At 44.5% G+C, this 15,953-nt stretch overlaps 1 protein-coding gene across 1 annotated transcript in view; it reads right to left on the bottom strand.

The window, feature by feature from the left end:
- ANGEL1 (angel homolog 1) overlaps positions 1-15,953 on the bottom strand; it is a 306,748-nt gene that overhangs the window by 49,540 nt on the left and 241,255 nt on the right. The window contains exon 7 of the mRNA XM_069208434.1: positions 10,852-10,962. Coding sequence (XP_069064535.1) covers positions 10,852-10,962 — 111 coding nt within the window. The remainder of the gene's footprint in view (positions 1-10,851; positions 10,963-15,953) is intronic.

Genomic DNA, 15,953 nt, shown 5'->3' with positions numbered 1-15,953 from the left:
GAGTCTGTTCGGGTGACTCCAGCAGAATCCATAAGACATTCCAGGCATTCCTCTAGACGTTCATCTTCCTCTCGGCACCATCGACATGAGTCACTTCAGAGATCTTCACATTCAAGTCATAGACATTCCTCTTCGTCTACACGGGATTACTCTCCAACCCTCTCGGACTCACCGTCCCGAGAGTGTCCCCCATAGATGACGTGAATACCTTCCAAGAGGTTCTCGTGCGCGGGGCGACCAAACTAAATATCCCGCTGGCAGTACCCGCCCCATCGACCTCGGTGATTTTCGAGACTTTACACCAGAGAACTTCCTCAAGACCTTTACTTCCACTGGTCCCGGGTCTTCTTGAACCGGCAATGGATATTTTTCTGACACCTGCCACAACGAAATCTGCTCCTTCCAGGCTTATTAAAAAGTATCGCCCACCGGAACAAGACCCCCTATTCCTAAGGTTGGACCCAGTGCTGGACTCGGTGGTTATAGTAGCGGCAAAGAAATTACACTCTACATCTCCATCTTCCTCCTCGCCTCCGGACAAAGAGAGCAGAAAGATCGATGCCGCAGGCCGAAAAGTATGCTCTACCGCAGCTATCACAATGAAAGCAGCCAGTGCTACTGCTTTATTGGGAAGATATGATCGTGCTCTTTGGGACTCTATGCTACAGTTTGCGGAGCACCTACCCAAAGACAAAAGGGAAAATTTCTTGGAGGTCGTGGGTGAGGGTGCCATGGTTTCCAACCAGGTGATAAGCGCTGCTGCTGATTCTTCTGTGCTGTCGGCACATAACTACGCTCATGGGGTAGCTTTAAGACGACATGCTTGGTTGTGATTGACATCTCTCAAACCAGAGGCACAGCAGAGAATTCAGAATTTACCATTCTCAGGCTCCACCTTGTTCGGCTCTCATGCCGATGACGAGATGTCAAGAATGAAGTCTGAGCTAGACACTTTAAAAGCGGTAGGCATCGAATGCCCAAAGGAACAACGAAAAGTATTCCGTCCCTACCAGCGAAGGCTATTCACCCACAGGTATCAGACACCACACTGGATGTCCTCACGTCCCCAGCAGCAACAACAGCATCAAAGGGCCTTTTCGACACAGCGAAAATCGACAAGGGGTCGTTCCACGCCGCAAACTCAGGCAACTCGCCAGGCCCCCGCGTCTAAGCCCTGAATCTTCGCTTCCCCCTCCTCCGTTATCCACTCCGGTAGGGGAAGTATCTCAAATCATCTGGACGAGTGGCTACGCATCACATCAGACGCCTGGGTATTGAATATTGTGCGAAATGGTTACGCTCTCAGATTCATCAGTCCTCCTCAATCTGTTCCACCCAAACCAACCAGCCACCACCTCGAAGCTCTTCAGTTAGAAGTAGCAATCCTTTTACAAAAAAGAGCAATAGAGCCCGTCCCGATCAACCAACGCGGGAAAGGGATTTATTTGAGGTATTTCCTAGTGCCAAAGAAGGACAAACAAGAGTTTCGTCCCATTCTAGACCTAAGGACAGCAAACAAGTGGATTCGCAGAGAGAAATTCAGGATGCTATCCTTGCACCAAATTTACCCGCAACTGCGTCAGGGCGACTGGCTCTGCGCGATAGACCTTCGCGACGCTTATTTTCACATTCCGGTGAGCGAGAAACATCGAAAATTCCTAAGGTTCACCGTCGGCAAAAGTCATTACCAATTTGCTGTTCTACCCTTCGGCCTCAAATCAGCACGAGAACCTTTTCCAAATGCATGGCGGTGGTAGCCGCCCATTTGAGGAAGCATCGAATATTTGTCTACCCCTATCTAGACGATTGGCTCATAAAGGCCTCCAACTATCTAGAGGCTCAACAACATTTCAACTGGGCTCAACATCTGCTCCAAAATCTCGGTCTTCAAGTCAATCTTCTCAAGTCCACAGCAACGCCTGTTCAGAGGCTGCATTACTTAGGGGCCATTATAGATACCAATCAAGGAAAGGTGTTTCCTTCGGAGGAACGACGATTATCGATTCTCCAAAAGTGCAAACAACTGGAGAGAACACCACAAACCACTGCAAGAGTAATATCCTCTCTTCTGAGCTCGATGGCGTCTTGTATCCACCTCGTTCCCAATGCTCGCCTCCATATGAGACCCTTACAGGAGTGCCTGGAGGATCAATGGTGCCAACTGATGGACGATTGGGAGAGCAGAGTTCTTCTTTCTCCCCACGCCCTACAATCCCTCAAGTGGTGGTGTTCACCCAACAATCTCTTGGTGGGGATTCCTTTCCAGCAACAGCCTCCAGCTCAAACCATCGTAACAGACGCATCGCTACTCGGATGGGGAGCTCACATGGATCATCTTTGAGTCCAAGGCAAGTGGTCACAGAGAGAGAGTCTCTATGATATCAACCTGCTGGAGCTTCGCACAGTCCATCTTGCGCTCAAGGCCTTCCTACCTTCTCTGAAAATGGAAACTCTCCTCCTCCAGACGGACAACGTGGCCACCATGTATTACGTAAACAAACAAGGAGGCACCAGGTCCAGGATATTATCCAGAGAGGCTCAGACAATCTGGCATTGGCTTCTGGCCAGGAACCTGTCGTTAGTGGCAACTCACCTGCCGGGCAGGCAGAATGTTCAAGCGGATGCTCTCAGCCGCGTAATGGACGAGAACCACGAATGGGTATTACACAACGACGTCGTTCATTCCATTTTTGCTCTATGGGGTACCCCCTCTATAGACCTATTCGCAACCCCAGAAAACAAAAAATGCCGAAGCTTCGCCTCCAGATATTACCATCCAGGGACGCTGGGGAATGCCCTGTGGATAAGCTGGTCAGGAGCATTTCTTTACGCCTTTCCACTGCTTCCCCTGATACCGGCAGTCCTCCAGAAGCTATCCAATGCTCAATCCAAAATGATTCTAATTGCTCCAGAATGGCCACGCCAATGGTGGTTTCCAGACCTTCTTCACCGGTCACTCAAGCCACACATCAGACTGCCTCATCGTCCAGACCTTCTCACGAAGTTCCGAGGGCAGATATCTCATCCCAACCTCTCATCGCTGAGTTTGGCAGCATGGCTCCTGAGTTAGTGCAATATGGACACTTGAACCTACCTCAGGACTGTATGGAAATCCTAAGAGAAGCAAAGCGCCCTTCCACACGATCGGCTTATGCATGCAAGTGGAAAAGATTCTGTGTGTGGTGTTTGGACAACAATGTTGACCCGATATCCTGCGGAGAGGAAACTATCGTGCCATACTTGCTAAGTTTGGGAAAATCGGGTTTACAATTGACATCAATAAAAGTGCACTTGGCGGCTCTAACGGCATATAGAAAAAGCCCCTCTCAACCCTCCTTTTTTAGGATACCAATTATCAAGGACTTCCTGGAGGGCTTAAAAATGGTCTTCCCTCCCATTAGGAGACCATCTCCTCCTTGGGAACTGAATGTTGTCCTCTCGCGTCTGATACTACCTCAGTTCGAGCCAATACATAAAGCATCACTTCAACATCTCACGTGGAAAACTGCTTTTCTGGTTGCGATCACATCAGCGCGTAGGGTCAGCGAAATCCAGGCCCTTTGCGCTCAAGAACCCTACACGGTCTTTCATTCTGCGAAAGTAGTGATGAAGACGCATCCCAAATTTTTACCAAAAGTCGTTTCCGACTTTCATGTGAACCAAACCATTTCATTACCAACTTTCTTTCAAAATCCAACTACTCCTGCCGAGAGAACCCTGCATTCTCTGGATGTAAAGAGGGTTTTGAAATTTTACTTGGACAGGACAAAATGCTTGCGTAAATCACAGCAGCTCTTTGTTAACTATGGCCCAGTTAGAACAGGATTGGGCACGTCTAAGCAATCGTTATCCAGATGGATTGTTTCATGTATACTGTTGTGTTAACAGTTAGCGAACAAATCTCTTGGGGGCAGGCCAAAAGCCCATTCTACTAGAGGAAAGGCAGCTACTGCGGCCTTAATGAGAAATATTCCTTTGGCAGAGATATGCAAGGCAGCCACTTGGAAATCGGTCCATACCTTTACACAGCATTACTGCCTTGATACAGATGCTAGGGCAGATGCGCAGGTTGGACAGGCCTCGCTTAAGAATTTATTTGCATGATTCATGTTTTTTTCAATATTATTATGTCTACTCCGCCGCGGTTATGGGGATGGGCTTGCTAGTCTATTCAGTGCTTATGACTATGCATGGAAATCCCCTACGAGAGAAGGAATGGTTTCTTACCTGTAACTCCAGTTCTCTCGTAGGGGTATTTCCATGATAGTCATAAGCAACCCTCCCTCCTCCCCGGTGGAGTTGACATAGGAAAAGTTGTCATAGTAGTATCGATGTTGGTACTCCAACAAATGTTTTGTTCCTTCATGTCAGGTTACAAGCCTCCAAAAAGAACTGAGGCAACTGCCTTTTGCTGTGCATGATGGGATACAGGAAGACTTTACTTTCTTAAAGGCACAGCTTTATTTACATTCTGTATAATGGCAGCCTATGGGCTACACTGCCCTGCATTGTTTTATTCTCATGAAAGGTGTAAATGAAGTATGAGAATGTATTTTTTATTACATTTCTAGAATAAATGGGTGTTTGAACGTGAATTTACACTACAGCTGTTTTCTTTTCAACAATTTGGCCTGTGTAGCTGTTCACATAGGCTGCACAGTGTTATTCTTAAGTGGTTTTGACAGACCCTTTTCAAAGGGCTGGTATCTACACTTAAGAATATACTTCACATCAGTGCTCCGGGGTCCCTGCAGGCGCGCGGAACTATTCAGTGCTTATGACTATCATGGAAATACCCCTACGAGAGAACTGGAGTTACAGGTAAGAAACCATTCCTTCTCATCACTACTCTGTTAAAGTGAAAAACTGTGTATGGTTTAGTAATCAACATTGTTTGCAACTCACTCTCCTTTCTGAAGTTATAAATATTAAAAATGCTGTTTACCCAGATAATTGCTGCAAAGGATGTATATATTGGTTCAAAAGGTGAACCCATTACTTTAGAGCAGGGGCCTGTAGTGAAAGCTACTTCTGATCAGTGAAAATCATCATGAGCTACTGAATGAAGGCTAATGAACTTGTGCATTCTTACCAGACATCATCGCTCCCACCATATACAGGCTTCCTTAACTTTAAAAGGAAAATGCAACATCAAGATAATTTATTGATCCGCCCTTATCTGAAAATGAACTCAAGGCTGGGAGCTATTCTGAAAGTGTCAGTAAGCTACCAGTAGCTCGCGATTGACAGGTTCTCGTCACCTGATTTAGGTAGATCTGTAATCAACTCCCAGGATGGAGAGGTCTGTTGGAGAGGAACGCATACTTTTTTAGTCCTATGACTAATATTATAGAATATCTGTGTGCACAAGCTATACGGATATGAAAATATGCATCTTGTAATAAGTCTATCACAAACATACATCCCCCTTGTCTAAGCGGAGGGTAAATCTGATAGAGGGCTAGCAGTTATTTAAAAAAAAAAACTTTTTATGTACCTGAGATCTAGTGCAGGTTCTAAGTTTCTTTTGCTGACCTTTCTGAAGTAAACCCGCAGACGTTTTTGGCTTGTAGGCACATACTCTACGGATCTTTTTCTCAACAGAACAGATGTTTGTTTCATAAACATTGTTGAGTGTTTTCACATTGGTTTTAGTGGAATCAGAGGTGAATGAATTTGAAATGTAGATAATATCCGCATTCTACAATACTGACCACCCATTTGTCGTTAGTGATTAAAGTCCACTCTGCATTTGTCAAGGTACCGTCTTTGGCCACTAGAGTGGGCTACAGACAAACAAGTATTAAATGATCACTGCCTTGTACCCGATGGATGTTGTCCTCTAGAGGGGATTTTGCCTGAGCTATTCTTGCCTAGATGACTGAGGTTGATAACAGTATCTTTGATTCCCTGGATACCAGTGATGTTATTGCTATTATTGGTATACTGTCAATGTGGAGTTTGAACCATCCCTCCACTGGTAAAATCTGTGATCCCTTATCTATACTGAGATAAAGAATTGTTCTGCTCTAGGCCTACTGCTTTTTAAGTGTTCATTATCTGCACTTCTCAGTGTGCTAACCAAACAGCAGTGTTCCTGAAAACGGAAGGTTCATAATCTTGTTGTCGGTGCTTTGGAAGATTGCATTCCTTTATACATCTAGCTTTGACAGCGATCTAGAAGGGCAGTGGCACGTAGTGTCCTACCAACAGTGTCTATGTGTGTGCTTTCATGCTCTGGATAAGCTGGTATCTCTGTGGCTGATTCATGTCTTTTTCTGACTGATGTCACTATGAGCAAGTGTAGTTTAGGCTTTGATCTTGGAAACTATGGGTTGTATAGGTTTGTATTTCTTAAGTATCCTTGGAGTTGCAGCTTTAACTGTAGCACATGTCAAGAATTTCTAATGAACTTTTACAAGTAATCCTGGAACCAATGGTTGCAGAGTTTTAGAAGAAATTCTATTTTGCAAAATCTCCAAAATAACAAAAGCTGTATGTTGCAGCACGTCTAGAGGGATATTTAGTTTAGTGGCTCCTCTGACCGAGACTTCTTCGAAGGTTATAATGTCATCCATCAGAGATGTTTTAGTGGGAGAAGACGTAGGTGAAGTTGGAGTATATGAAGCGGTATTATCTGACGCAGTCAAAATTAGAGGTTTTGTTTGCCATCTGCGTCCTCTTTCTGGTAACTGATCTGAAGGTGGATTAGAAATTGGCCATTTCTTACTTATTGGAGAATTATGTCAACCTCAGCAGGAGGTTTAGGGGATGCAATTGTTCCAGCAATGAATTCTACAAAGGAATTATTGGCTGCAATGCCCTTAATGGCAAAGGATCTGGTTTATTTGCAGGTTTAAAAGTGGTCTTCAATATAGGTTTGTCCTTATTTTGTGGTGTCATCATGAGCAATGACATGGAGAACCTTTGTCTAGGAACACTCATCTGAGGTGAAGAAAATTGTGGAGTGTTGTAGTGCTATCAATGATTTCCGTGAAACAGCAGAAGGAGATGGAGAACTTTGTATGTTCTTTGACGTCGACAGTAAAGGTTATTGACGTCGACTTACTACAAGGCAAGCAATGCGTGGTCTTTGATGACAACGGTTTTCCACCACAAGATCCAGGACATCTATGACAGCTTTTTGTCACCTGACAAAGGAACCTCTGACCGACCCACCCGCCCAGACCATCCACGACTGGTCCACGTTCACCACAGAGGAAAAAGTCAACATCATGAACAGCACCCACTCCGGAGCCCCTCTCTTGAAGAAACCTTCGGCCGACCCATCAAAACTAAAGAATTTCCAGCCCCTCTCGCTGCTACCCAACCCCGCCAAAGTACTAGAGAAAGCAATCAACACACAACTATGGAATTTCATTGAGGCCAACAACTTCCTGGACAGCTCCCAGTCCGGCTTACGCAGCAATCACAGCATGGAGACAGCACTCCTGGCAGCCACTGATGACATCCGATTACTCCTAGACCACAGCCACACCGCAGCACCCATACTCCTCGACCTCTCAGCAGCTTTCGACACAGTCTCCCACAGCACTCTGCGCACCAGACTCCATGACATAGGAATCCGCAGAAGAGCCCTCGAATGGATCCACTCCTTCCTCTCCGGGAGAGGGTCAGGTGCCCGCCTTACACCTCCAGACCCACAGGAGTCAACTGCGGAGTACCCCAAGGATCCTCACTGAGTCCCACACTGTTCAACGTATACATGTCCCCTCTTGCTGCCATCGTCAGAAGCCACGGTATGAACATTGTGTCATATGCCGATAACACACAATTCATCATTTCTCTCACCGAAGATCCGGCCAAAAGGAACTTTCACGCAGGAATGGAAGACGTTGCCACATGGATGAGATAAAGCTGCCTCAGGCTCAACTCTGACAAGACGGAGCTCATCATCCACCTTCGCTTGGGACGACTCATGGTGGCCCACATCCCTCAGCACCCCCACCCTGCACCGACTGAGCACGCCCGCAACTTAGGAATCATCCTCAACTCCTTCCTATCCATGACCCACCAGGTAAACTCTGTCACCTCCTCCTGCTGAAACAGACTCCACAAACATGGGTGAGTAGCCACGCTTTACAAATACTGATTGATTGATTGTTTCAAAGTCAATATGTTTTGTTTCGAAATCAGCGTCAAGTGATGTCCGTGGCTTGATGTCAACTGATGTTTCTTTGATGGTGATCTCACCTCCTTTTCTGAGTGTCGTGACTGTGACCTCAAACCTTCTTCACGGCCGATGACCTCGATGTTGACACCAAAATCTTTTATACTGTTTATCCAGAATTAGGTTATTGGTGATGACATTTTTCGAACTTTCCAGCTTTAGATCTCCCTCTTTGGGAGTATGTGTAGGCAGGCTGTTTTTAGATGGAGCATGAGAAGTGGATTGCTCTATTTTTCTTAAGTTCTTCTTTTCTTCTCGTGTCTTTCAGGAAGCCCCTCAGCCTACCTTCCAGACCTCAAGAGTAAATATATTAATTGTAATGCATTGTAATGCAGATGTTACAGTCTTTTAGAGAAAGGTCTGTTCGAAGGCACACCACACAAACCTTGTGAAGGTCAAATACCACCTTCTTTCAGCCGCATGAAGGGCACTTCTGAAAAATAGAGGGCATGCTGAAGAAAATTCCTCTCAGGAAAATGGAAATGTCAATGTCACTCAACAAAACAGATGTATAAACACATGAAAGCTGAAAAAAATATATTAATTTGTTAGGACTGTGCTCCTAAGTGCATGCTCACATGAGCCAGAAATGAGGATGGAGCTTATCTGAGACAAACTGCCAGTATGGTGCACTATGGATAGAGTAGTCTCATGGATCCTTAAAGGGACAGTACACTTTTCAGCTGTTTTATAATATAAACTTATAAGGCTACATTTTATCTTTCAATTTCTTCATACATTTTCAACTTTCTGAACAATGCTGCTGCTGGTTCCACTTGGTGGCAGCGCAAAAGGTCCTATGTCCATCTCATTCCTTTACATTCCATAATGTCACAAAAAGCAAACCCCTCATCAATAAGTATTAGCCACTCACATATGTCACCATCACTGTAAGAAGGGAACGAGTAACCCTTCGTTACCATATTGGGGAAGTTAGCGGTCTAGTGCTGCACGCTTTAGCATGCCGAGATGCAAGGGCTGCTGCACATTTAAACTCGGCTCCCATGTGAGCATTCAAGATTCAGACCCCGGGGAGATGAGCATTAGATACAGAGCGGGAGTTTCACTTTGAGGAAGTAAGTGTCTTTTGAACATTGTTTACATCATGCTACAGATACCGTAAGATGAATCGATTCTAAAACTTTGCCAAATCTTTAGAGTGTGACTACAAGCACACACCCCTCCCGGAAGAGCTATGATGTGAGAGTCCAAATAAGACCGAGTAGGTTACACATGCACCATGTGTGTGCTGTTTGGTGTGTTTCACATGTTTACATGTTTGAAAGTGTTAAATGTAGTATGTCTTGTATTGTTCATTGTGAGAGTACTTTGGTCTCTCATTTCTGATATTCATGAGTGCCGTTTCCCACGAGTGGGGTGCAGGTTACAAATATGTAGCACCACACCCACCAACAACATATATAGCAGCTCCTTACAAATGAGGGCTATGATAACTATGCCTCTCTTGTATTTCCAAAGGTATCAATGACGGACACCATAAACGATAGGTATCATCTTATGGCACCACATTAGTTACGTGAATTGCACCATATCACTGGGCATGTATTATTTCACTTTCATTATAGATAGTCAAACTAGGAGTGGCACCAGGGAGTAAGGCTCCGAAACATGTAGACTAGGAAGTCAGGTATATTACATATCCCACTTCCGCAGCCCCCTTTTTAATCATACCGACTCCAAGAGATCTATTAAATCATTGGAATTACTAGGAGACAGGTATTTTTAAGTCACCCAAGACTCCGCCATTCCTATCTCTCCTGTGATTCACACTGACGGGACTACATCAGTGCTCCTACGTATCCCGTAGGTTGTAGCACGCCCGCTCCGTAGCAGAACGGGAAGAAACACAGTGATGAAGCATGCCACTAAGGGGTAACCCTGATTGGTGAGGGTTTTTCTAACAGGAAAATCCTTTTTCTTACCCATCCTGTGACAGTTCTTGTAGCTGGGCCTTTGTTGTAATTTTATAGGCTATAAGGAGGACAGATCCAGTTCCACAACCTCCTTCTCCCTCTTTGTTTTTGTATAAAACAAAGTTTTTCTTGTCACTAGTTTTCCTTTAATTACTTTTCTAAATTAAAATTGGCTGCCTTTAAAAAAAAAGTGCAATAAATATAAAGTGGCTAATGTACCAAAAATTGGCTTTTCTAGCAAAAAGCGTATATTTTTATTTTGTACAGAGCTCTGAGATTCCACATGTGGGTGGGATAATTCAGAGTTTAACATTATCAATGGAGCTCCCCGAGGAGAAGTGCACTTACAACCGAACAAACATGTTGAGCTGGGACAACCAAACCCATTTCACATGGTATTGGGCAAACAAGGCCTTCTAAAGCAGTGACAACTTGTGCAGAAGGCTTTGTTTTTTTAAGTGAATAGTTTCTTAGTCAAATTAAATTAACAACATGAATGCATTTCAAATCTAATACAGCACAGAAGCTAGATGTAGTAATATGCTTTGGACATGTCCCACCGAGATCATATTTCAATTAATGAAATAAAGAAGAAAAGCATTGCAATAATGATATAAAGTCTGTTTTAACTACAATAAAAAGGGGATGTGAATAATGCCTACAAACTCTGTTGCTGGCAATATGGATGGGCAAAGACCACTGATAACATAGAAGCCATCTCCTTACCAGGTTTAGCATCAGTCACTCCATCAAGACGAAGGAGATCAGGTGGGCGTTGGCAAGCAGCCTCACAAAACTGAAACTGAAGCAAAAAGTCTCGCCCGTACTTCAGCCGATCTGAGAACAGAGAACATATATTACAATAGCAGATTTTCTCATTATCATGCCAGATATGTAGATCATTACTTGTCCTCACAGCCAAACGAAAATACTAAAACATTTTTACTATTGCTCCAGGATCGATAAAAGAAGACTGTGGTCAGTCCACTGGCGACTCGTGAATGAAATTTCAGTACAGCCACAACTACAGTTCTGACAACATGTAACCAATAACTAAAGCATTTTTCTACATATATTTTACTCTCTGTGATTAATGAAAAAACAGAGTGAAGAAAGTATAATAGCACAGGGTGCCTTAACTTTAGACAGATTTGCAATCATTGCTTGAAAAAATGAGTGTATGCCCATGCCCATGCTCTAATGTGTATAGGCAGCATCAGTAGAAAGGAAAACAAGCATTTGCAATGTAATGGGCCTAGCATTAGATTGTGTTAGAGCTATTGACATTGTAAATTCATAACTGGACTTTGCCTGCCACATAAATTGGTCAACCCTCTCTCATAATTTCGTCTTTTCCTACCATATAATTCCAGTGGCCCTGCATATAACTAACGTTAAGGGCAAGAGGTCAGTTAGAAAGTCCTATTTTGCCTTAATACAACAATATGGTTGGAGATATTTATGTACTCTAATGTGTAACACCCCTACCAGCCCCCCAACAATATTTGTTTATAGGGACCATCTACTTAAGTATGTCACAAGAGGGTGTACGTCGAACTAGATGTCATTGAACAAAGAGACATTACAGAACGTTATTGTTGGAGATTTTGATGATGGAAGAATGGGTAGAAGAACACTGTCAATAAATGTAATGCAGTCCTACAGAGAAGTGTTACTGCTGTTCCACTTGAAGTGAGGAGTCCACACAAAGAGGTGCTAGTGTTATACTACCAGAAGTAGAGCAGCTGGGATCAAAAGTGATAGTAATGAGCTGTGAATAGTTAATCACCTCTGTTGAGAAGTCTCAATGTAATCCTGTAAAATGAACAGCAGTCCTTACGAGGAGTGCCAGGTTTTCTGAACTAACAGTGCTGCAACTTGCCAGTATTGTCCCAATTAAATGATTACAGCCACACTGAAAATCTGCAGTGCTGGCCAGTTAAAATTATCAGAGCCTTCCTTGCTGCAAAGATCAATACGGGTGCACATAACGTACACCCGCACTGCTGAGAACGTTAGTCCCCATTCATTAAAGGTATAGCAGGCAAAAGTGAGAAGTACCACTACTGACCTACAAAAACATGTGAAACCCTGCTGAGGAGTGCCGGTACCGTCATACTAAAGAAACTGCTGTGCCTCTGCTCTTACCGACAGCCTGCTGTCTATTAAAGCTGTGATGTTCAAGGGCAAATCACACTTTTTTCAAAGAAAAGAAATTGAAAAGCACTACGCACATCCATGTTGGCGCTCACCAATGGTGACGTACTTTGGAGTGCTCCTCAAAATGTTATCCCGGGCTAAAGTCCTCTATTTGCCTTAGGGAACTCCCGGAGCTCAGTCTCGTGGCCCAGGCCCTGCTCTGCCTCCTTCAGTGCGGATGTGCACTGCTGGCTGGACTGCATATCATGGCACCCAACCCAAATTTTTTAAAAATGAACATCCAGTTGACTACAAAAAGGTAAGCACAAAGCATGGGGACTCTGCGGGCATGGTGCGCGGCAGGTCCCCATGCAGACCGCTTCAGTCCGTGTGTGACAAAAGGGTGGGGGAAACTGGGCAAACAAGAGGAGGCGAGACCCCATCCTGCCACATGGTGCAAAGCTATTAAAAAAAAAAGCAGCACAGAAGTCATGCGCCCGATCAACCTTGCACGCTTATCTTGTAATGCCTGGAGAATGAGCAGGACAGAACAAAAGAAAGTCATGCAGCCTCCAGAAGTGGCACCCATGATTGAAGATGAAGCGAGGCAGCTGTGAAGCGACGCCATGTTGATGTTAACCAGAAAGTAACAATGGGGCATGTGCACAAAATAATTAATACTAGTTTTTAAAAAATGTCAGCAACATAGGAGGAGATGGGAGGGACTAATGCTGCAATAAAATGCAAGCAGCTCCTTCTTGAAACACCCATAGAGCTACCAGCCTGAAACACCCACAGCGTAAGAGGAACAACAAAGAAATTAAATTGTCCATCAAAGCAACAGATAAAGAAACAAAGCGGAACTATACAGTAGTTGGTCCCTGCTCTGAAAAAGAAAAAGGAGGGACAAAGAGTCAGAAATAAACACTAGTGAGCAAGGATTTCTAAAAGATACGGCAACTAGCAAATGAAATTGCTTTAAGCCTACCGTATAAGTATAGTTAAAAGTATATAAGAGGTCGTACGCTTACGCTTGACCTAAAAATGTACTTACCTATAACCCCGATTCTCCAAATCATTATCCCCGCTTGTGCGACAGGGAACCTCCAGAAATAATATTAATACAACTGAGTACATTTACACTTAATAACATTGTATTTCTTAGTTTGTATTATCTTATGAAAAAGGAATCCCAATACTTAACAAAACAACATAGAAATATGTAGCACAGTGTACTGCTTTCTTGCCACTGCACGCTACATCCATTAGCCAGATGGAGGCCTGTGGGTGGGAGCTTTCTTCCAAGCAAACATTAATATTCATTAAGCCAGCTACATCAGAACTGTAGATAATCTCCTAGCTGGTCGAGTGAGAGGTTTGGTAATTCCCAGTAGCAGCAGCTAAGGAGTGCATTCATTTTGCAGTTCCGTTATCTCCCCTATCATTTGTACTATGTCAAACAAGTGACCTCTAATTTGTGGGCATTTTCATGCTAAACGGAAGAACCCTGCAGAATTCAAACCACGTCTATTGCATAGTGAGGTTCTGGTGGAATCAATTTTATTTAATGAGTGTGCAGAGTAGTACAAACAATTAAAGAACTTATAATGAAGACGCTTGTGTCTGTTAATGCATATCAATTTCGTTTTGAAACAACATTATTACCAGAGGCTTGCCTTTAGGGTCTCATTTAAGTCGGTTTTCCATTGTTTAAACTCCTTACTTTCTACCAGGGGTCATAATCAATATAAATGCCATACAAGAGTGATATCCAGCCGAGACCTTGCGTACGAATCATGTGGAAGCAACTCTTATCAGCTCGTCTGGAAACGAAGGTTACCACACTGAGATGGCATGCAAACCTTGGTAGTATGCAAAGACGTCTGGAGCTGTAAAGTACAAGTGACTTACCTTCAGTAACAAAATATCTGGTTGAGAGATTTTCTAGTTGCAGATTCCTTACCTTAGAATATCCCCCAGGAGTCAGTCTGGATCCGGAGATTTTTCTTTGAGCAATACCCTTGCGCGTCGGTAGGTGGCGTCGGTCGACTCTGCAGGAGTCGTAGTCGCCGTGATGACATCGCGAGTAGTACATAGACGCCGCCTTCGGGCAGTGATGTCAGTTTCCCTTAACGACTTTCCACGCCAAAGCACAGAGCCACTAAGAACACTGAGATTGGTGTGCCAGAGCTAAGTAACTGAAGGGGGAATCCCTGTCCCTAGAAATCAGTTCGCAAGCGGGGAGGATTGGTGGTCAGTAAGGAATCTTCAACTGTAATATGTCTCTATCAGATATTTGGTTACAGAAGGTAAGTAACTTGTACATCTAATAGAGACTTGTAGTTGCAGATTCCTTACCTTAGAACAGATACCCAAGCAATGCCATCCTTGGAGGAGGGCTGCGAACCAAGATCATACTAGGAAGTCCTGCAGGACCGAACGACCAAAGTAGCCGTCCCGACGGACCTGACTGTCCAGGCAGTAGTGTTGAGCAAACGTGTGCAGGGACGCCCACGTAGCTGCCTGGCAGATACCAGGACAGGAACTCTGCATGCTAACGCAGTGGAAGCAACAGTTGCCCTGGTGGAATGAGCACGCAAGCCCTCAGGGGGTTGCTTCTTGGCCAAAGCGTAGCACGTTTTGATGCAAAGAACGAGAGCTGGTACGTTTTTGCACTGCCTTCCCTTTTTTCACACCCACATACCCGGCAATATTTAGTACGATTAAGATAAAACACCAACGCTCTTTTTGGGGCCAGACGGTGGAGTCTCTCCTCCTCATGAGAAGGATGTGGAGGTGCGTAGAAAGTAGGCAGGGTGATGGACTGGCCTACATGAAAAGGCGTAATCACCTTTGGAAGAAAGGAAGCCTTAGTGCGCAAAACCACTTTGTCAGGGTGCACAGACAAGTATGGAGGTTTAGACAAAAGGGCTTGAAGCTCACTCACCCTGCGAGCAGAGGTGATGGCAACAAGAAAGACAGTTTTGAAGGTGAGGAGCCGTAAGGGACAATTGTGCATCTGCTCAAAGGGAGTACACATTAAATAAGTAAGGACAAGATTGAGGTCCCACTGAGGCATGATAAATGGAGTGGGAGGAAATAAATGGGTGAGGCCTTTTAGGAATCTACTCACAATAGGAGATTTAAAAAGTGAGAGCTGATCAGGTAACCTAAGGAAGGCCGAATGGCAGATAAATACCCTTTAAGGGTGCCCAAAGCAAAGCCCTGCTGGGCCAAAGAAAGAATGAACAGAAGAACCTCAGATAGAGGGGCAGAGAGGAGATCAACAGATTTGTTGGTGCACCATGCCACAAATTTTTTCAACGACAGGTGTATACAGTTTTGGTGGAGGAATGCCTGGCTGCGAAGATAACATTGCAGACATCGGGCAGAAGATCAAAAGTCGTCAACTGTCGAGGCTCAATCTCCACACATGAAGGCGGAGGTTGGACAGGTTCGGGTGAAGGACTGTCCCCTGTTAGTGCAACAGAAGATCCGCCTGAAGAGGCAGTCTGAGTGGAGGATCGATGGACATACTCAATAGCTCTGGATACCAGACTCTCCGTGCCCGGTCCAGAGCCCCCAAGATGGTTGGGGCCCGGTCATTCCTGATCTTCTTGAGAACTCTGGGCAGAAGTGGTATAGGCAGAAAGGCGTAAAGGAGGCCGGCATTCCACTCAAGAAGAAAA

The sequence above is a fragment of the Pleurodeles waltl genome, chromosome 9 (genome assembly GCF_031143425.1).
Source record: "Pleurodeles waltl isolate 20211129_DDA chromosome 9, aPleWal1.hap1.20221129, whole genome shotgun sequence".
In the NCBI taxonomy this organism is placed as follows: Eukaryota; Metazoa; Chordata; class Amphibia; order Caudata; family Salamandridae; genus Pleurodeles; species Pleurodeles waltl.
This window is presented reverse-complemented; position numbering and strand designations above follow the sequence as displayed.